General features: G+C 36.8%; 1 protein-coding gene across 2 annotated transcripts in view; it reads right to left on the bottom strand.

Moving 5' to 3' along the window:
- Positions 1-5,335: 5,335 nt before the first annotated feature.
- Positions 5,336-22,127, bottom strand: part of LOC121313253 (V-type proton ATPase subunit C 1-A-like) — a 47,973-nt gene continuing 31,181 nt past the window's right edge. The window contains exons 8-13 of one of the 2 annotated variants that reach the window (XM_041245592.1): positions 18,850-18,918; positions 18,500-18,592; positions 18,246-18,339; positions 14,367-14,464; positions 13,301-13,430; positions 5,336-5,995 (exon numbers count right to left, since the gene is read on the bottom strand). In XM_041245592.1, coding sequence (XP_041101526.1) covers positions 5,900-5,995; positions 13,301-13,430; positions 14,367-14,464; positions 18,246-18,339; positions 18,500-18,592; positions 18,850-18,918 — 580 coding nt within the window. In that variant the 3' untranslated portion in view covers positions 5,336-5,899. Of the gene's footprint in view, positions 5,996-9,142; positions 9,182-13,300; positions 13,431-14,366; positions 14,465-18,245; positions 18,340-18,499; positions 18,593-18,849; positions 18,919-22,127 lie in introns of those variants that run through there. The other variant, XM_041245593.1, reaches the window with a different exon arrangement.

Below are 22,127 nucleotides of genomic sequence, written 5' to 3'. Positions count from 1 at the left end.
AGAAAAAGCTACAAATCATCACTCTAGTGCTGTCAAGACTAATGCATTTCTGGAACATGTTCTGACATAAGCAACAGTATAAAGGATATTAAGTGTATCTGCCCACTTGCTGGTAGCTATTCTTTATTATGATATTAACTGCAAAAAACGTTATCCATCTTATGCATACTTTGCAGTGTCTGCTCCTGTAATTTAGGAAACCTAAAGAAACACATTAACTAATTAACAAATGGCAATATATACGTATTATACTCTAGTTAATTTACTAGAGAGTTATACAAGTTTGTTAAGTGTGAGAAGAAATACTTTGCTAAAGGTGGAAGCAGGAAAATAAGCAGCAATTCTGCAGTTCCAGGAAAACATGAATGCCATTTTTATACCCAGTCCATTTCAAAACCAAATTGACATTTACAAGTCATTATGTCAAATTAATTGAATGTTCCAGGACTGTACACAAAAGCCTTCAAACTCAGATTTGAAGAAAACAATTAAAAATGACTAATGTTAATAAATAAATGTAATATTTAAATTAGGAAAAACCTAGTATCTAAGCAGTTCCAGAAAGGTGCTGTATTTAATGTCCATGCTGAAAACACTTTGTAAGAAAGAAATAATATTGTGGCAAAAATTGGACCATAGGTACCAACCTCCCGCTTCATATCCCCCATTGAGTTTAAAAAGATGTAGTTATTTTTAGTCTCTGTACTGTGTAAAAAGAAGCTAAATAAATGAATGAATGTTAAGTATTGTATTGTAGTCTGGCTCGAGACTGCGGTATTAATTCACTGACTGTCCAGACATTCATCATAGCACAAGGTTTGTATTTTGCCCATTATATCTTGTGAAAGCGCTTATTGACATGGACTGTGTGCAATGTTCTGGAAACTATATTTAATTAAAAGGGCTTTTGTATTCCCTGTGTTTTTCAAAGCACAGCATGCAGAGCTTAACAATTCAGTGGAGGTGTATCCGTTGGGACAAATTAATAATAAACGTGAACACAAAGAACATTTTTTTGAACATTTTATTGCACTACACATTTGTGTGATTTATATATTACATTGTTTTATTTGTGCATTAAAAATACTATCACGTGCATCCATTTTAAGTAATGTACCACATTTTAATTGTTCATTTCAGTCTCATATGTGTTGCCATTATGCCAGTGTTTTAATGTAAATTTATATAACAATACAGCTTTACTTTTAAAGTTTGGTGTGCACACTTTCTTACGAACTGGCAATGGATGGAACATTGCCTCACACCTCACACAAAACGGATCTCGCATAAAAAGCTTGTAGGCCAAAATATAAAACTGCCCAAGACCATATTATATGTGCTTTGTTAATTTAATCAATTGCACTGTCCATTTTTGCGGTTATAAAAAAAAAAAAAAATGATATAAAACATTTACAATGTAACCTTGCTGCCCTCTCGTGGTGCATTAAAGAAGTCACTAAGAAATGTTCCACGGTTTGCGGCCGCAGGAAAATATTGCTATTTAATAGATTCTTGTTTCTGCCGCCTTAATTAATGATTGGCACCGCCGGTGGCTCCAACCCACTGCTTTCCAAGCTGCCAGTACCAAAAGTTAGATAGATAAAGAATGACCAAGCTCTATACCTCTCTAGACAAACTGCAGAAGGAATTAGCGTGGAGGTATTTTGGTAATTTTGGTATTTTACCAAAATTGACTCAAATTGACTCAAATTAAACATTTAAACAGTCTTCAGAGACACACGCTGGACATAGTAAAACAGCGAATCGGTAATATTTGCGGTTCAGTGACCATCAGCATCATAATTTAACCTTGCAGATTGTTGCAGCAAACTTTACCAGTATTGATGTCTCTTGCAATGGGTTCATCCTTCACTATTGGTTTAGTGCGTCATTTTCGCCTTAATCCACAATTCGTGAATCGATTTTGCTCCCTTGTTCTTCGGATTGTCCTGTCTCGTAGGCGGTCCGAAGGTACCCCCCATTTTAATTTATGTATGGAAATCCGACAGAAAAGGCTTTACGACTGTCGGATTTTCGAACTGCAAGTTTGATGAATCGCTCATGATTTCAGGAAAATATTTCTTAAAAAGTTCTAAACACTGACACTTTTATGAATACAGCCCAATGTCTCAAATTCCGGGCCGCTGTAGTTTTCAAATAACGTCCCAAATTCCGGCCTCTTTGATAACGTCCAAATTTCAGGGCCGCTCTGGTTTTTAGATAACGTTCCAAATTCTGCATTTACAAATTTAGCCGGGTTTTTGGGATACTTTTTATTTATTTATTTTTTATAAAGAAACAGAAATAAAATGTAAACCACATTGCACTGAAATAGATACAAGACAATTCATTAAAGCAGTTGTATTCCTTTATTAAAGGCTAATAGTAAAACACTTTTGAGAAGGAACCTTCTGGGTTTATGAGACCAGTGCCCTTCAACAACTTAAAATAAATCTTATTGTATTGTATTAGTCAACATTTTGTTTATCTATTCCTGATAGCTTATACTGTTGGGCCAGGGGTTTTCAACCTTTTTTTGAAACTGTACCCCTTCTATCTGGAGGCTTCAGCTCAATGCCCCTTTAGAATTTTCGCTCAACAAAACATTACCTCAGTTGCAATAAAATGAATATTCTGATGAACATCAACTGGCTTAATTCTAAAAAAAAAATTATTACAAGTATTTGGATGCACAGAATTAAATATTATATATATAAGTATTTTGGTAATCTCTTTGGAAACAGTTGTATTCGCTTTCTACTCGGCAAAGTTAGTAGAAATAATACAAAATAGTGTGCACTGCAAATGTTTTTTTATGTTAACATTTACTTCCCATTTCCTCATAATTATGTGTGCCATTTAAAATGTTTACCTCAAGATAAAAATATAAGAACTTTTCATTAAAGCCAACATAAAAAAAATATCCAAAGGGATTCAGTATAACTCTTTGCACTCTGTAGACTCTTGTGTTGTCTTCCTTTGTTTTGTAAGTAAGTAATGTTTCTATTTCATCAAACACCGAAAACAAATTCAACTATTGCCATTACTAAAATGCAGCCGCGCCTAATAAATAAAACAAAAACCATCAAAGTATGAGTATAATGATTAATAATTATATTTACCGTTATTATTTATACTGTACTTCTAAAGAATGCAGAAAGATTTCGTCTCCATGATCAGGAGGCTTGGTGGTCCAATGGTTAGGGGAGGAGCACACCTATTTATTTATTTTTTTTACTTTGATGGCCTTTTTTCATTTTGATGGTCCTGTGTAAAAGTGTCGGCCCTTTTTTGAAAAAAACAAGGGCCTTTTGACTGTTTTTTTAACTTTGACTGCCTTTTGACAACCTTTTATAAAAGTGACGGCCTTTTGATGGCCTTTTGTACCATAAATCCACAAATCCTGGGCCAACGAACTCAGTAGTACTCTCTTTAGATGCACAACAGTCTTAGCTAAAGCAAATGGGTTTCTTCGTACGACCTACGACCGCCATTTGCTGAGCCTTACCCCGATGGTGTCTTTATAATGGGATCTGCCAAAGGGAAGGGGGTGGTCTCTTATCTTACCCATATCTCTATAACCCCTGGGCCAGAGAACTCACATGGGCACTCTTTGCATGCACACGTGTCTTAGCTAAAGAAACACATCGGGCCACATGTTTGTACGCCACCTCACCCCAAAGACATTTTTCAGGGTGCTACATCTCAGGTTCCGGAGGTACGGAGGTCCACCTCAGGGCCCCTGTTGATCCCTCCAAGTGACGTGTACCCAGATAGAAAGGACCCCAATTTAAACATTTCTTGCCACCCTGGAGCTCAAAACCTACTGGAAATTCAACCTTGCTGAAAAGCATGCTGACATCATGCTGAAAATATGAAAAATTGTTGAAAATGTAACATTTGAGAACAGGTGGCTCCCTGTAAAAGAAGACCCCCCCAGACATGACCCTAGGAAGTTCAACCCGGGTTCTAGGCCCCAGGGTCATGGAGATATGACTCTGAAGTCTAGAACCCTTCGAACGGTAGTTGTAGGTGCTCTGGTCTGAGAGATACGACTGAAAATGTGTTTTTTAACACTGGCATAGACATGAATGGGAACACCCGAAAATATTTTTTTGCAAAGAATTGCTACGAAATGGGCTGGTCCATTTGGTAAACCATTTGAATGGTGTTTCTAGGTGCTTCTGTTCCAGAAATGGATGTTTTTAAGCATAAGGCGATAGTGTGATTCGTGCCACCTAAAGACGGATGCTTCTGGATTCATTATCTGCATGTACTACAGGTGCTCTGTAGCAATTTTCAGGCTCCTTGCACACTCATTTGTTACTTAAGTAATTTAGGAACTTGGAAACAAAAACCAGGAGGGACACAGGCCCTCCGCAACCAGTATTGGAGACCCCTGCTAGCAGATTTATATTCTGCATTTGTTATGCGTTTCTCCAGGCAGAATGTGTGCATTTTTATGAAACAAGCAGTGTGTAATGTAGTGACTGCATCTTAACAGCAAGTGTAAAGCAATCAGGGGTTGCATGGTGGTGTGTGTGTGTGTGTGGGTGCAAAAGAGGGGGCGGGAGGCAAGGGCATATAAGGGTATGCAGGGAAAAGACAGGGAAGGGTAGGGTAAAAGAGAAACTACTACAATCATTTATTTTCACTTTCAACCAAACTCAACACTTTGATTTTATTTTGTGATTTAATTTCATTAATGTAAAAATAAACAGCCTTCATCTACCTCACAGTTGCAGTCTCATTTCTGTCCCAAAAATAACCCTAAACGCTAAAATATATTGATGGACATTACATAAGCAAATGAGATGTCCTTTTTTTGGAATACCATGTTTTTTAATATTAGACTTTAATAAAAGAAGGCAGCTGCTTTAATTCATTTTCCTGTATCTATTTCAGTGCAGTGTAATTTCTTCATTATAGCAAGAAATGCGTTGTTTTTTTTTAACATTTACATATTACATAACTACATAAAATATATTACACAATTATAGATATATGCTATTTGAAAGAAAAAAGTACACCACCACAGAAAGCCAATTCTTACATTTGTGCATAATATAATTCATATAAAGTAATAACCCATAGTTTGTTATATTAGTACAACAAAATACCACATTATATTTTAATTGAAAGGTTGTGCAGATCTCTCTCTTATCAATGTTAAAAATGCCTGCAAGCTTTCCCACTCGTGTGACGACATTCATGTGACAGACATGAACCAATCAAAACGCGAGACTTATGCGGTTCCATCCCAAAAACTGTGCTTGTGTCATACCTTGCATGTTTAGAATGCAGACTTTAATAAAGAAACCACAACAGCCTGATGTAGCACACATTTCTATATTTATTTTATTATGATCCTTTGTATAGATAGTGTTTCCACATTATTCTCTTTAAAACACCAAATATACAGACTTTGTACGACAGCACACACACAAACACACACATTGCTTTTTCAAAACACAATTCATTATTTAAGATGAATACTTCGAGGATGTACCAAATACACATAAATGAAATGACAATGACACCTGACCCCAATTCCCTCACATAAACCAGGTCAATATGGGTAGCAATGACAGGTGTAGCTACTGGACAGCACTATACGGATAAGGAATGATTTTCATTTTATTTTTTAAATAACCAACTCTGTCCATAAATACAGATTATATATTTTTTGAGCACTTAAATACATTGATTGTTTTGTAAACAAAAAAATAATAAACTCCTCACTGTGGCAATAACAGGAGTTCACCCAGTTACAAGGGCAATGGTACAAGCATGGATACATCCACAATTAAAAGTAGACAGAAGTAAATCAAGAAGTTAATCTGTTTTCTACATTAAAACAATAAGACAGCTACAAAGGGATTGTGAAGAGAGTTATTCTCTATTTGAAGTCCAGCAGATTGCAGTCAATCTTGTAGTAGACATATGGATAATACTCCTGCTGGCTAAGATTCAGACCAGGGATGTCCATAGCAACCTGTTCAGATATCAACACACAAAAAGGGATTAAGAAAATGCATAGCATGTAAGAAGCAAGCATAGAAATATAGTCCATGCAAAGTGAAAATTGGTCACCAAATCCCGGCTATCTGTAGCTAAACACATTGTGGTAAGGAATGTCAATATCAAGTTTCATTGCAACTGTGTGAGCAGTTCTAAAACTAAGTGTAACAAATATAAACAGACAGCTGGCAATGAAACATTTGGTCAATAGTGACTCCCAAGTGACCTCAAGACTACAATACAATTCCACAGAGAAAGAAATTGCGGTTCTGAAATTTCCCAACTCGCAAACAAAAACAAGTTTAATTAAATGTGGAAAACAGCTTCAATTGATTGACCCAAATCTTCCATCATAATGTATCTTCCCTACACAGTAATAATGAACAATTTCAAAACGCTATTTTATAAACAAGTCTAAATGTGACTTTTACAAACTCACAAAAAATGTTTTATGAATTTTTTTTAATGCAGAGCCTCAATGATGTGACTTTGTGTTTAAGAATCGGGGTCAGTTCGGTTCCTGCTGCACTGCTCCCTTGTTTAGTACATAATGTATCGCTTTGTGATAAAAAGACAGAGCGCCTGTGCAGGTACATCATCATATAAAAACCAAAACATTCAGAAACTGGATATACTTTTGTTGGCACTGCAGACAAACCTTGTCCACAGTGTGTTTCTGTGGTGGTGTAGTGTCTAATGTTAGACCGGGTATTAAAAACATTAGTGCAGTAGGTGGAATGTGTGTTTTTAAAAAGTTTGTGATTTCGGTAATATTTTCTTTGGAGACACTAGTGTCAAGTTCATAAAAAACTTTAGGATTGAATTTAACAGGATGATCCACTTTACAAGAGGTGACATATGTGTGTTTGTAGGGATGTGATTTTGGTACATTTTTATAAACGTTTAAATGCAATGCAGGTGTCCATGTTTAAATGTTTAAACCATATCTATACATACACACTAATTATAATACATTATGATGTATACTGACGGCCCTGGTTAGAATTTCCCAAGTAAAGAACCCCTAAATACAGAAATAACATTTTAACTAAAAGAAACTAAACTAAGAAACAAAACAAAACACACCCACACACACACCCACACCAAAGTATATATTGAAATTAAGGCTGCCACTTAATTCAAACTTTTGATCAGTTAATTTATGGGCATTAGTTGATAAAAATGTGCACGGATGAATCTATCTATTTTAAATGAAAAGTTACTACATTATAGTGGCTGTCCTGCATGCAATACTAACAGAATCAATAGAATCTTAAAAAAAAAAAAGAAAAAAGCCAATGGGAATTAGGTCTTTTTAAAAGCATTTGTTTTATTATTTATACCTTAGTAAATGTCTCTGTATTTGTACTGCACTATTGAGATGTACCTGTGCTGGACCTGTGGGCACAAAGTGGATAAACTACCCCCACCCCACCCCCTGCTTTTTTTAACATTATATTACATTCAAAGAACAAAAGAAAAATAATAAAAAAAAAAACTGCTTACATACGTTACAGAATCTATCAAATGCAGTTTCCAATACATTATTTTATTGTTTAAGGCCTGATGCCACAAATGGGAAATTTTTATTTAGTTATTTATTTTTTTAAATATCCCCTTCTGTTGTTAATTACAGAGAAGACATTTTTTTTTTCTTTAAACAAATGATTTGCATAAAAGTGTACTGGTAAATGAATGCCTATACACAATGAATTTACACTTCTGTGTTTTGTGAATTAATAATGGAAAAAACCCTTCCTTCTAAACTTGTGTTAAACTATTCAGTCGCCATCTAGAGTATTCTGTTTTACTGTATTCAGTAACTCCATCCACTGTAATATTGAATGTTTTCATTTCAAATGAAGCATTGAACTTGTGTTTTTGTGGTATGGCAATTTTGTTTGGCATAATTACTTGCATACCACGGTTTTCTCGTCCGGTTCCTCAAAATAATTCCAAACATGGCTTTGCCTCGTTCTTTTGTTTAGAGATCCAATTTGATTAAAAATATAGAACAAACTTCAGAAAAAAACAATTCTTACCCTGTGTGGACTGAACCATACTACAGCATGAACACAGAGTTCACCAATGAAGCGCCAGATCAACCACAGAATAAAACCTGCCCCAGTGTCAATCTTTCTATTGCACCAATTAGAAAAACTACATGGAGGTAATTGTCAAACCCCATCCTTTTTATAATATCTGCCCTTACTTTGGCTCCACAGCAGTTGGATACACGACTGTATATGATAATAAATTACTAAAATGAATACATAAAAAAATATGTGTTTGGTGAAATTTGTCATATGACCAGTTAAGTGTCTCACATATTCAACGTTTAACCCCTTCTTCAGAGTTTATATGTTTAAAATTCCCTACGTGTTTATTTTGTTTAGGTTTTTGAACATTGGAATTAGGTGTGGTGTCACATGATGTACTGGAATTTTGGAACATACGTCATTGTGAGTGATCTCTTATATGTGATTTCTAAGTCTTGCTATTGTGGCAGGGGGAGGAAGGGCTTCAAGTAAAACAAAAATGGCTAAAGTGGGGTGTGATTAAAAAAGATTGAGAACCCCTGGTGTAAATAATTATTTAGTTGCAGTATTCATAGTACATGATGTGAGCAGATAGCCAATTAATTAATTTACAATACTGGTACTTTTTGTGGGAATTATAGAAAGAATTAAATACAATAAAAAAAAGAAAACTGTAGTCACGGTAACATCTTGTTGTAATTATCATTTTAATTAGATTTGAATGACAATGCTTCAGTGGTATACATAAACGAATTGGATCATTCCCACTCATAGATCATTTTAATTAGCAGTTTTCAATCTATGAATAGCCTGGCTAAATGACGGTCGGGAGTTCAGTTCGACACGACAGACAAGCAAACCAATTGCGAGAAGTTAGAGCGGGTCGGACGAGGGGAAGAGGGAATAGACTCTCCCCTGGTTCGGCTGCTGGAGCAGGGCTGAAGCAAAGCTGAAGCGTCTCGTCTTCCAGAGAAAGCCGCAGCTCCTCTTGCAGCAAAAAAGCAAATACATTAGGAAAGATAACTACATAATAGGCCTAATATTTATTTAGTTATAAAATGAATGCTGAATAAGATGTCTGTGTTATAAAGTGCCAGCGCAGCATTTCTTCAGTTCAGATACTGTTTCAAAGGAAGAGACAGAAACGGTAGACTGAAAAGTTGTTTATAGTTGGAACACCAGTACTGTATTTACTGTAGAAATATTGCATGAATCACTAGTATAAGGAATTGGGGGACATGCTGTAGGAGCGTTATATCCGAGAGCCTTACAGCGAGGGAGCACTAATATACAGTGGCTTGCAAAAGTATTCAGACCCCTGACCAATTATCTCAAATTACTGAATTACAAATGGTACATTGAAATTTCGTTCTGTTCGATATTTTATTTTTAAACACTTAAACTCAGAATCAATTATTGTAAGGTGACATTGGTTTTATGTTGGGAAATATTTTTAAGAAAAATAAAAAACTGAAATATCTTGCTTGCATAAGTATTCAACCCCCATACATTAATATTTGGTAAAGCCACCTTTCGCTGCAATAACAGCTTTAAGTCTTTTGGGGTAAGTATGTACCAGCTTTGCACACTATGCCTGGGTGATTTTGGCCCATTCTTCTTGGCAGATTTGCTCCAGGTTGTTCAGGTTGGTTGGACGACGTTTGTGGACCGCAATTTTCAAAAATAGTGCCATAGATTCTTAATGGGATTGAGATCAGGACTTTGACTGGGCCACTGTAGGACATTCACCTTTTTGTTCCTGAGCCACTCCAATGTTGCTTTGGCCTTGTGCTTGGGATCATTGTCCTGCAGAAAGGTGAATTTCCTCCCAAGCTTCAGTTTTTTAGCGGACTGAAGCAGATTCTCTTGCAGTATTTTCCTGTATTTTGCTCCATCCATTCTTCCTTCAATTGTAACAAGATGCTGCCACCACCATACTTCACTGTAGGGATGGTATGTCTCGAGGCATGGGCAGTGTTAGGTTTGCGCCACACATAGCACTTTAAGTTTTGGCCAAAAAGTTCTATCTTGGTCTCATCTGACCACAAAACCTTTTCCCACATCGCAGCTGGGTCACTCTCATGCTTTCTGGCAAATTCCAGACGTGCTTTCAGATGGTACTTTTTGAGTAACTGCTTCTTTCTTGCCATCCTCCCATACAGGCCAGTGTTATGCAGAGCTCTTGATATGGTTGACTGGTGCACCATTACTCCACTCCCAGCCACTGAACTCTGTAGCTCCTTCAAAGTGATTGTTGGCCTCTGTGGCTTCTCTCACAAGTCTCCTCCTTGTTTGAGCGCTGAGTTTTGAGGGACGGCCTTTTCTTGGCAGTGCCTGGGTGGTGTGATGCAGCTTCCACTTCCTGATTATTGATCCAACTGTGCTCACTGGGATATCCAAACACTTGGATATTATTTTGTACCCTTTCTCTAATCTATGCATTTGTATTACTTTATCTCTAACTTCTGTACAATGCTCTTTGGTATTCATTTTCCTTCAGATTCACCGCCTTACCAATGACCCTTCAACAGTGGGGTTTTTATCCAGAAAATGTGACAGCAACTTTAATGATTCACAGGTGGAGCCCAACGGTAAGATAATTGTGTCCTCGTTAGGGCAATTTCTTTCATCGGTGCAAACTGGGAGCTTCCACAGCACGGGGGTTGAATACTTATGCAAGCAAGATATTTCAGTTTTTTTATTTCTTAAAAATATTTCCCAACATAAAACCAATGTCACCTTACAATAATTGATTCTGAGTTTAAGTGTTTAAAAATAAAATATCAAAACAGAACGAAATTTCAATGTACCATTTGTAATTCGGTAATATCAGAGAATTGGTCAGGGGTCTGAATACTTTTGCAAGGCACTATATATATATATATATATATATATATATATATATATATATATATATATATATATATATATATATATACACACACACACACACACACACACACACAGTGGCTCTCAAAAGTATTCACCCCCCTTGGACTTTTGGGGGACATGGAATCAAAATGGATTTAATTAGGAGTTTTTGCCACTGATCAACACAAAAAAGTCCATAATGTCGAAGTGAAAAATAAAATCTACAAATTGTTCTAAACTAATTACAAACACAAAACAGAAAATAATTGATTGCATAAGTATTCACTCCCTTTAGTCAATGTTTGGTAGAGGCACCTTTGGCAGCAATTACAGCCATGAGTCTATTTGGATAAGTCTCTACCCGCTTTGCACATCTGGACACTGCAATTTTTGCCTATTCTATTTTGCAAAATTGCTCAAGCTCCGTCAAGTTGGATGGGGACCTTTGGTGAACAGCAATTTTCAACTCTTTCCACATATTCTCAATTGGATTGAGGCCTGGGCTTTGACTGGGCCACTCCAGGATATTGACCTTTTTGTTTTTAAGCCACTCTAGTGTGGCTTTGGCTGTATGTTTGGGGTCATTGTCCTGTTGGAAGATGAATCTTCTCCCAAGTCCCAGGCCTCTTGCAGACTTCAGCAGGTTTTCCTCCAGGATTTCTCTGTACTTTGCTGCATCCATTTTTCCCTCTATCTTCACAAGCTTTCCAGGCCTTGACACAAAGAAGCATCCCCATAGCATGATGCTGCCACCACCATGCTTCACCGTAGGGATGGCGTTCTCAGGATGATGTGCAGTGTTAGGCTTGCGCCAAACATAGCGCTTAGCGTGGAGGCCAAAAAGCTCTATTTTGGTCTCATCAGATCATAGAATCTTCTTCCACTTGGTCTCAGAGTCTCCCACATGCCTTCTGGCAAACTCTAGCCGAGATTTGATGTGAGTTTTTTTTTTTTTTTTTTTTTCAACAATGGCTTTCTTTTTGCCACTCTCCCATAAAGGCCAGTTTTGTGAAGCACCCGGGCTATTGTTGCCGTATGCACAGTGTCCCCCAGATCAGCCGTGGAAGACTGTAACTCCTTTAGAGTTGCCATTGGCCTCTTGGTAACCTCCCTGACTAGTGCCATTCTCGCCCGGTTACTCAGTTTTTGAGGGCGGCCTGTTCTAAACAGATTCAGTTGTGCCATATTCTCTCAATTTCTTAATAATGGACTTTACTGTGCTCCGGGGGATATTCAATGCCTTGGAAATGTTCTTATATCCTACCCCTGATTGGTGCTTTTGAAGAACCTTATTCCAGATTTGCTTTGAATGTTCCATCACCTTCATGATGTAGTTTGTGTTAGGAAATGTACTAACCAACTGTGGGACCTCCCAGCGACAGGTGTATTTAACCTGAAATCAAGTGAAACACCTTAATTGCAAACAGGTGGACTCCATTCAACTAATTATGTGACTTCTAAAGACAATTGGTTGCACCAGAGATTATTTAGGTGAGTCATAGCAAAGGGGATGAATACTTATGCAATCAATTATTTTCATAAGAACATAAGAACATAAGAAAGTTTACAAACGAGAGGAGGCCATTCGGCCCATCTTGCTCGTTTGGTTGTTAGTAGCTTATTGATCCCAAAATCTCATCAAGCAGCTTCTTGAAGGATCCCAGGGTGTCAGCTTCAACAACATTACTGGGGAGTTGATTCCAGACCCTCACAATTCTCTGTGTAAAAAAGTGTCTCCTATTTTCTGTTCTGAATGCCCCTTTTTCTAAACTCCATTTGTGACCCCTGGTCCTTGTTTCTTTTTTCAGGCTTGCGTCGACACTGTCAATACCTTTTAGAATTTTGAATGCTTGAATTAGGTCGCCACGTAGTCTTCTTTGTTCAAGACTGAACAGATTCAATTCTTTTAGCCTGTCTGCATATGACATGCCTTTTAAGCCCGGAATAATTCTGGTCGCTCTTCTTTGCACTCTTTCTAGAGCAGCAATATCTTTTTTATAGCGAGGTGACCAGAACTGCACACAATATTCAAGATAAAAAAAATTTTTTTCTGTTTTATATTTGTAATTTAGAACAATTTGTAGATTTTATTTTTCACTTTGACATTATGGACTTTTTTGTGTTGATCAGTGGCAAAAACTCCTAATTAAATCCATTTTGATTCCATGTTGTAACAATAAAATGTGGAAAAGTCCAAGGGGGGTGAATACTTTTGAGAGCCACTGTATGTATGTGTGTGTGTGTGTGTGTGTGTATATATATATATATATATATATATATATATATATATATATATATATCTTATAAATGTGAAGTATGTTAAGTGTTCTCTAAACAATGTTCTAATGTTCAACCAAAAAGACACTTACATCAATGATGCCCGTTGCACTGCTATCAAGATGCTTGTACAAATCATATAAGACCTCTCTGAGTTTCTTCTGCGTGGCTTTTTTATTGGGCTGTAACAGCATTGCCTGGAAATTTACTGGCAGCCCATACCTGAAAAAATAGAAAAATTAATATAAAAAAAAAAAACTACATAATTTCAAAACAACTACATGCGTCACATGTGTGACACATCAGAACTTGAGAAGAGTACTTATGGGCTCTATCTAAAAGAACCGGTCATTTCACTTTTCAGACTTCATAAAAAACAAACATCAATTCAAAAACCAAAAATCCTAAATATATACTGCTAGGAAAATCATGGTAAATGATTTCAATATTTTTTAGACGACCAATTTAGAATACTTTCAGAGATATTACGGTCTCCCTAACCCTAATTACATTCCAATGGTAACGTGTCCAAGCCAAGAGAAGATTAAAAACACACGGAATCGCTGGTAATCTCCAGCACAACATACTTCTGTGGAAAGCATCAGAGAGCTGAGCTCTGCTGTGTGAAATAATGAGGAATAATTAGATCACTGTGAGGTATGCCTTGTTTCGATCTGACACTGGGCTGGAAATCAGTTCTGTTTCCATCAGCAGCTGAGAGATTTCCGCTGTGTCACAGTACATTTCTGTGATTTGAAGCGAACTGCTGATGGAAACAGTGGCAGTCCAAACTCAGTCAAGTCCAGACTTGTTCAGCTCACACTGGCAGACAGATACAAGCTACTGATCATAACTAAACAACTTGTTTACCATTACAACTGAATGACCCATGGTCTAGCTACATGTTAATAGATAGGGTGTCTATTTAATGCGACTCTGTATAAGTATCGTTTTCTGCAGCAACACACCATCAAATATTCCAAGACCAATGAAGAAAACACTTCAAAATAAAATGAAAGTGCTTGACACTACATTTAATGTCATGTAGTCTCATGCTGTATTTAAATTGCAAACCATCTGATGTAAAAATAATAAAATCAATAAATATAAATCTGATAAATAACTGGAAATGTTAACTGCATGCTCATTTTTCTATACCTTAAGACAGACTCAACAAAAACCCTTAATGCTTTAATGTGGATCCAGGCAATGAAACCTTCACTGAAGTTGACTTTCAGCCACCGTACCAGGGGTCCCTGTGGAACGAAAAACATAAAACATCAAGTTTTTATTCGTGCCATATTACATTTTTCATTCAGTTTACCACAGGGTTTTGTTTCAAGTTAAATATACACATTGGATAATAAAAAATATGACCAATAATACATATGCTAAATCTTTTGGAGATGAAATTGGCTACGCAGATGATTAGTATGCCTGTTAATGTATAAGCCTTCACAGCTAAAACAGAGCCTTTTCTTTTCTGGTTCGAGACTAATCATGATTTAATTATTCTAAATCCAAAAATAGTATCCTGGCAACAGATTTAATAATGCTCTTCTGCAAACAAATCGGCATTATCGTGTTTGCACATGCGGAAGAACTTAAAATGTTATTATCCCAGTTCCATAGAAATGTAACCATAACAAATGGAATATATAGTGCCAATAGTAAGTACTCACCAGCCTTGGAAGTTTTCAGTTTGCTGTGTTACAACATGAAATCTTGATAAATTTAAATGGGATTTTTTTTCTTTTGATTTACACAACCTACTCAACACTTTGAAGAGGCAAGAGAATTTTTATTGTGAAACAATAGTTAATGAAAAATAAAAAAAAAAACTGAACGGTTAGATAAGTATTCACTCCCCGTGAGTCAATACTTGGTAGAACCACCTTTGGAAGCAATTACAGTTGTGATTCTTTTGGGGTAAGTCTCTACCGGGTTTGCACATCTGGATCTTGCAATATTCGCCCATTCTTCTTGGCAAAATTGAAGAATGCTCTGTCAAGTTGGATGAGAATCATTGGTGGTCAGCAATCTTCAAGTCTTGCGACAGATTCTCAGTCAGATTTAAGTCCAGGCTTTGACTTGGCCACTCTAGGACATTCACTTTCTTGTTTTTAAACCACTCCAGTGTTGCTTTGTCTGTGTGCTTGGGGTCATTGTCCTGCTGAAAGGTGAATCTCCACCTCAGTCTTAGGTCTTTTGCAGACTGAAGCAGGTTTTCCTCAAGGATTTGCCTGTATTTAGCTCCATCCATTTTGCCCTCTACCCAGACAAGCTTCCCAATCCCTGTCGATGAAAAGAATCCCCATAACATGATGCTGCCACTACCATGCTTCACAGTAGGGATGGTGTTACCTGGGTGATGTGCTGTGTTGGGTTTGCGCCAGACAAAACGCTTTGCATTTAGGCCAAATAATTCAACTTGTGTTTCATTGGACCACAGAATCTTTTGCCACGGCTCCCACATGCATTTTTGCAAATTCCAAGCGGGACTTTACATGGGCCTTTTTCAGAAATGGCTTCCTTCTTGCCACTCTTCCATACAGGCCAGATTTGTGGAGTACCTCAGCTATTGTTGACACATGGCTTGATTTCTCCCATCTCAGCCATGGAACGCCTGTGGGTCTTTCAGAGTTGTCATTGGCCTCTTGGTGGCTTCTCTGATCAATGCCCTTCTTACCTCAGCTCTCTCAGCTGAGGTAACTTCTGCTCAGTTTGGGAGGACAGCCTGCTCTAAGCAGATTCTGGGTGGTGCCGTATACCTTTCATTTCTTAATGATCGACTTGACTGTGCTCCAAGGGATATTCAATGCCTCTGAAATCTTTTTATACCCATTCCTTGATCTGTGCCTTTCCACAACTTTATCCTGGTGTTGTTCCGAAAGCTTCATGGTAGTATCTTTGCTTTGAATGCACTACCCAACTGTGGGACCTTAAAAGGACAGGTGTATTTAATCTGAAATCATGTGAACCACTTTTATTGTACACAGATGGACTACATTTAACTTACTGTGTGAATTCTGATAGCAATTGGTTGCACCTGAGCTTATTTAGGAGTGTCATAGCAAAGGGGGTGAATACTTATCTAATGAAGACTTTTCAGGTTTTTATTGTTAATTGATTTGTTTTTTAACCCATTGAAAGTTTTGAGTAGGTTGTGTAAATCAAAGGGAAAAAAAATCCCATTTAAATGCATCAAGACTTCAGGTTGTAACACAATAAACTGTGAAAACGTCCAAGGGGTGGTGAATACTTCTTATAGGTACTGTATCTCTTATAGCTTCAATTGCCTGAGCACTTCTATCAAAGCTGCTCCTTTAAGAGCCCTGTATGCGTCAGACATCATTGCCGCCACCAGGAGATAAACATGAGTGACGCATAATTCTTTTCATTTTGTCTTCAGCCCTGCTGCGTTGGAGTGAATGCAGCGATTTTGAAGGTTAATGGTTACATTTCTATTTCAAGATTATGATAATAACCTAACATTCCCTTCAGAGTTTGTAATTGGAAAGTTCAACTGACCAACTGGTACCAGCTCTGGTACCAACCAGGCCACTGGTACAGACTCTGGTACTGACTGACACTGTTCCAGGAGCGAGTCACTGGTACCAGCTCTGGACAAGTGGCATGCAGGTGAAGACCTGGAAAAGCCATTTACAACTGCAAGCATGCACTGTTAAACAGACAGGTGCAGTTGCCTGCTAACTAGACAGACACAAAAACAGCAAAGGAGACTCTCTGACTATTCTCCGATCGAAAAAGCTTTTGCCAATTCAACAGCAGTGTAGCTACAAAGCCAATAACACTGTCTCTGTAGAGCAAAAAGCTGACTGGAAAAAACCAGACAGCTGGCGCAGTATACTGTCTGTGTACAGAGGCGGACACCGCTACAGGGACAGCCTACATGCACACTGGGTTTTTGAAAGAAAAACATAAAACAATTACAACTTACTAAAATGATATATAATATTCTTAGCCGAGCAGCAAGGTAGAGAGTGTGAACTTAGCCGCAACAACATACTGAATCCCGGGGAAGGGGCAGGGAGAGCAGCCTGCTTCACACAGGCATACAAGGCCCCGGAGGGGACTTAATCAGAACCTAAAGCTAAGAAGAACTATATACAAAAAAAATAAGCGAAATTATTTCAAATATGAACTTCTCTTTATAGTTATGGCTTAAAAGTCAGAACTCACTCCTTCCATAGGCAAGACAAAGAAATGGTGCTGAACCTTATGTGTCACTCTTATTTATCTCCTGGGGGAGGAGCGGTTTGATAGAAGTGCTCAGGTAATTGAGGTTACAAGAGATATATCCCGTTAAGTAATGGTTACATTTCATACTTGAAAGGGAACCTGCAAACAAACAAAGCTAAGCAGTGAATGCTTCAGAGTCTGTTTACAAAGAGTGTATAATGCCAGTGGATTGGTACAGACACCTGGTACTGGTTATAAAAACAGATTCATCCACTTAACCTGGAAACTACTGCAGACCTGGGGGTTGTGGGGTGGCCCTAGCTATTCTTACCAGTTATTTAAGATTGCTCACTAATGGTGATCCCGTGCAGCATAATACATTTTAAGATGTCGCATGCTAAAATCGAAATTCTAATCTCAAAATGTCAATATATATTTCTTACACTTCATTTATAGAAATTGTTTGTAAAGCTAGTTGCCAAGTATGGTATGCTATGTGACACTTTCATTTCTTTACTTCCAATTAAAATAAGCATTTACAAGACAACAATGCTATAAATTGAGATATACCATGCAACCGATTGTATATGACCACATAGATAAGGACGGCGCAATAAAAACTCTCGCAGTCTAATAAATTCCTGTTTTTACTAAAAAATAGTATTACTTTCTTATTTTAATCCATGGTTTGTGAGAGATTATTAAAATCTCTCAAAAAATAGGTATTAGCAGGACTGACTATTGGCTTGTAGACGTCACTGATAAAGGAGAACCTTGATAAGGAGCTGATATTCATAGCAACTGTTCCATAACAGCAATGTCTGAAATACTCACAAACTGCTTTTTCTTGTCAGTGGAAAGCCGTGTCATCTCCTCTTTATCTGCTTTCATCTCCTCCTCATTATACTGGAAGTCCCGGACAGTGAACCTGCAATTTAAAAACAGAGATCCGCTAATCCAGCTGGTCTGTACTGAACAACTCCCAATTGGTTCCTCAAGAAACATATTTTCGAGTCATCTGAACAAAATGTTCCAAGAAAGTGTTGCAAAAGTAGTTTTTCAGTGAAATGTTACATAACAGCTCTTACTTGCATTCTCTGGCCTTGTGTCTAAAATCATCAATGGCCTTTCTGAACAGAGTGACACTGAAGAGCCCACTTTCCTGATCTTCAAACAACAAACTAGAAAGAAAAGCAGGGTTATCATGTGTTCCAAGAAAATAAACCACATTTATTAGCGAGAACCATCCTTAACTAAGTACCTTTTTTTTAATCAATAACCCAAAGGAAGCAGTTTCTGTTGATTTGTAACACATTTCTAAAGCTACATTGACAAAATAAACAATGCCATACATATGCAAGGTTAATTTATATTGTTTTTATTTTAACTCCTCACGTTAACCTTTCAGTATGAGAAAAAAAACTGACCAGCCACTTACTTGGTGGAGCGTGGAACCACCATTTCTGCCAGCGTTTCATAGGTTTTCTGCCATTCAATATAATTTGTCCTGGGGGGGGGGGGGGGGGGGGGGTTAAAAAAAAAAAAAAAAAAAAGTCTTAATAATTTCAATAAACAGAATGCAAGTATACAGCCGTTTTTTTCCGTACAACACAGAACATTGCCAAGATAATGTGTCTTAAATGCATGTTACCTGTAAAAATGGTGTGTAGTGTGTTTACTCAAGTGCATATATCTCTACTTATAAAACAACCAGACACTGTCTCCCATTGTTTTCTATGGAGGTCAGCCATGCTGTTATAACTTAACAGAAAAAGGACAAATTACTGACACACTTGCTCTAAAACAACACTTCACTGGGACACTCGAGCTCTGTTCTAAAGAAGTCTTTCAGTGGACTACAATGATTATTTCAGACAAACAGCTAAATAAACACCTAACTTAAAATAGTTATAGTATAATAGGTGATAATGACATTGCTGTGGCGTGTTCCTCTGTAATAATGAAACTCCCTAGTTCAAATAATGCCTTTTTTCTGGTCTCAGGCTTTGTAGACTTAGGACTATCATTATTATCTTGTAATACACCACAGCAATGCCATTATCCATGCTATAAATAAAAAGATATATACAATAACTGGAATTGCTTAAACCGCTATGCAGTTACACCATTAATTGCTTTGCTTCTTACTGTTCTACAGTGGGTTCCATGAAAATCCCTGGTACCACAGTGAAGCTTGAATTGTAAAACCAATACTTTATTTTTCGAGCAGAGTACACCAGAGAGCTTTTAGGAATGGGCTGTATACTGTTTTTCCTTAATAAGAAACCAACAAGATGTTTTTTCTCTCTCTGTAGGGGTATTGTGTACAGCATTAACAAAAGTACCGCGTTTTTAAATTAATGTGAATTTGTCGACCGACAAAACTACAAAAGCAAAAAAACAAACAAAAAAAAAAAAAACAACGTGTGGTATATACATATATATGTTCTGTCCATGTTGGTTGATGTTATGTATATTATGAAAAACAAGGTTTTCTTTGGGTCACAATTGGTGCAACACGAGAACAACTCTCAATGTTACGGCACTTTTTCAAGTAATTAAAACTACAGATGCAATTGTTTTGGCCTAGTTTAAAAAACGTATCCCGCAGTTACAAGTTTGTAGTTGAAAATTACTACAATTATAGTTTTTTCCATATATAGACTACAGTTTCTTAATCATGTGGTATAGCTTGTAAGATGTTTCTCATTGATTTAGTGCCCCATCCTGGCAGGTTTGTCTTGGTTTGATTCATTAAAAAAAATATATGAAAATAAAAAATATATTCGTATTAATATATCTATTCTCTATATATATCTATATATATTATATATATATCTTATATGTATATATATATTTAATAGTATATATAATCATTATCTATAGTATTCTAATTACACTGACTGAGTAATTTTAAGTTTTACAAAAATTGACTATAAATGTCAAACTTTGATTTTTTAAGTTCTAAAATAAATAAATCCTCAAACTGACTGGTAAACAGCAGTGCATTGCAATACCAGGTACAGCGCCTACTGCAGTATTGGAGACATTTCCATGGAACCCACTATTTTTCTCTTGTAAAATATGATCAGTATAGAAAAACATTTTTGCAGGTAGCACCAGGGAATGGCTGGTTAGAAAGGCTCAAAGTGGGAAGAAGTGTGTGTGCAGTTATATTCAGCAAGAGTTAAATCTGCATATCATTTGTATAGTTTTATAGCTTTCCACGTTACAGAAACATCTAGGTGAAAGCACAGCATTTTTTTCCTGTTGATATAACCCCCCCCCCCCACAGGATTTGCACTGACCAGCATTCTTTATATCTATAACTCACTCAGCACATAAACAACATCTGTTAAATGTACGCAACAGCATACAGTATGTAGCTACAGAAAAATGACCTGAGAGGATGTGTAATAAAAGAGATGCAGATCTCTTCAGATTTTTTCCCCATTTACCTCTAAAGCTCTAGAAGGTGCTAAAGATTAGCTTTCTAAAACCAGAGATAGACCATACAAAACCCTCAGTTCACAATTGTGTAGTTATCAGCACATTTACCTGTCTTTTGGTCACTTTTACACTATCTCTAGACGTATCTATCTGGGGTTTTCAGTCCCAAACCAAATGGTTCACAGAATAACAACAGTACAGTAATCAATAGGGGCGCAGGAAAGTGCTCTGGTTGTAGTAAAGTGGTGCTCTGTTGTGCTGTGCTCTGCAGTGCTAGTAGAGCTGTGGGGTCCATGCTGGCCTGTGGCTGCAGCTCCCAACTCGCTAGTCCTCTACTACACAAATAAACAGACAAACACAGCGCTCTGGTTTCGCCCCCGTTGTACCGAGACTTGCAGCTCAGATCCCTTCTCTCTCTGTCATAATGCCCTAAGGCAGTGTTAGTAATGTGATATGTGTTTTAAAGACAGGGAGGAGAGATTGAAATCTCTCAAGTAATTTTATTATCCAATTGTGTTTCGTGAAAAAAATCCATCTGTGAAGACACTGCAGCAAACAATCAACACTCTAAAGTACAATATATACATAGCATTTAATTTAATTTTATTAAAAAAAGCTTTTTGTATTCTTTTTATATATTGCATGCAGAATTTTGTACATACTTTACATAAACCATGAATATTTGTTGTTATGTATATAAAACATTTTATTATGTATAAATTTTGCTAACATATACATATATATTAGACCACACTGACAGAACACACACATAATTATGTATAAAATTTGCTCAACTATATATAGCCACACAGAAATCTATATATATATATATATATATATATATATATATATATCATATATATATATATATATATACACATACACACACACACACACACACACATATACATACATGCACACACATACACACAGTGCCTTGCAAAAGTATTCAGACCCCTGAACAATTCTCTCATATTACCGAATTACAAATGGTACATTGAAATTTCGTTCTGTTTGATATTTTATTTTTAAACACTGAAACTCAGAATCAATTATTGTAAGGTGACATTGGTTTTATGTTGGGAAATATTTTTAAGAAAAATAAAAAACTGAAATATCTTGCTTGCGTAAGTAATCAACCCCTGTGCTGTGGAAGCTCCCAGTTTGCACCAATGAAAGAAATTGCCCTAACGAGGACGGAATAAGCTTACCATTTACCTCCACCTGTGAATCATTAAAGCTCCTTTCACATTTTCTTGATAAAAA

This window comes from Polyodon spathula, chromosome 3 (assembly GCF_017654505.1).
Source record: "Polyodon spathula isolate WHYD16114869_AA chromosome 3, ASM1765450v1, whole genome shotgun sequence".
In the NCBI taxonomy this organism is placed as follows: Eukaryota; Metazoa; Chordata; class Actinopteri; order Acipenseriformes; family Polyodontidae; genus Polyodon; species Polyodon spathula.
This window is presented reverse-complemented; position numbering and strand designations above follow the sequence as displayed.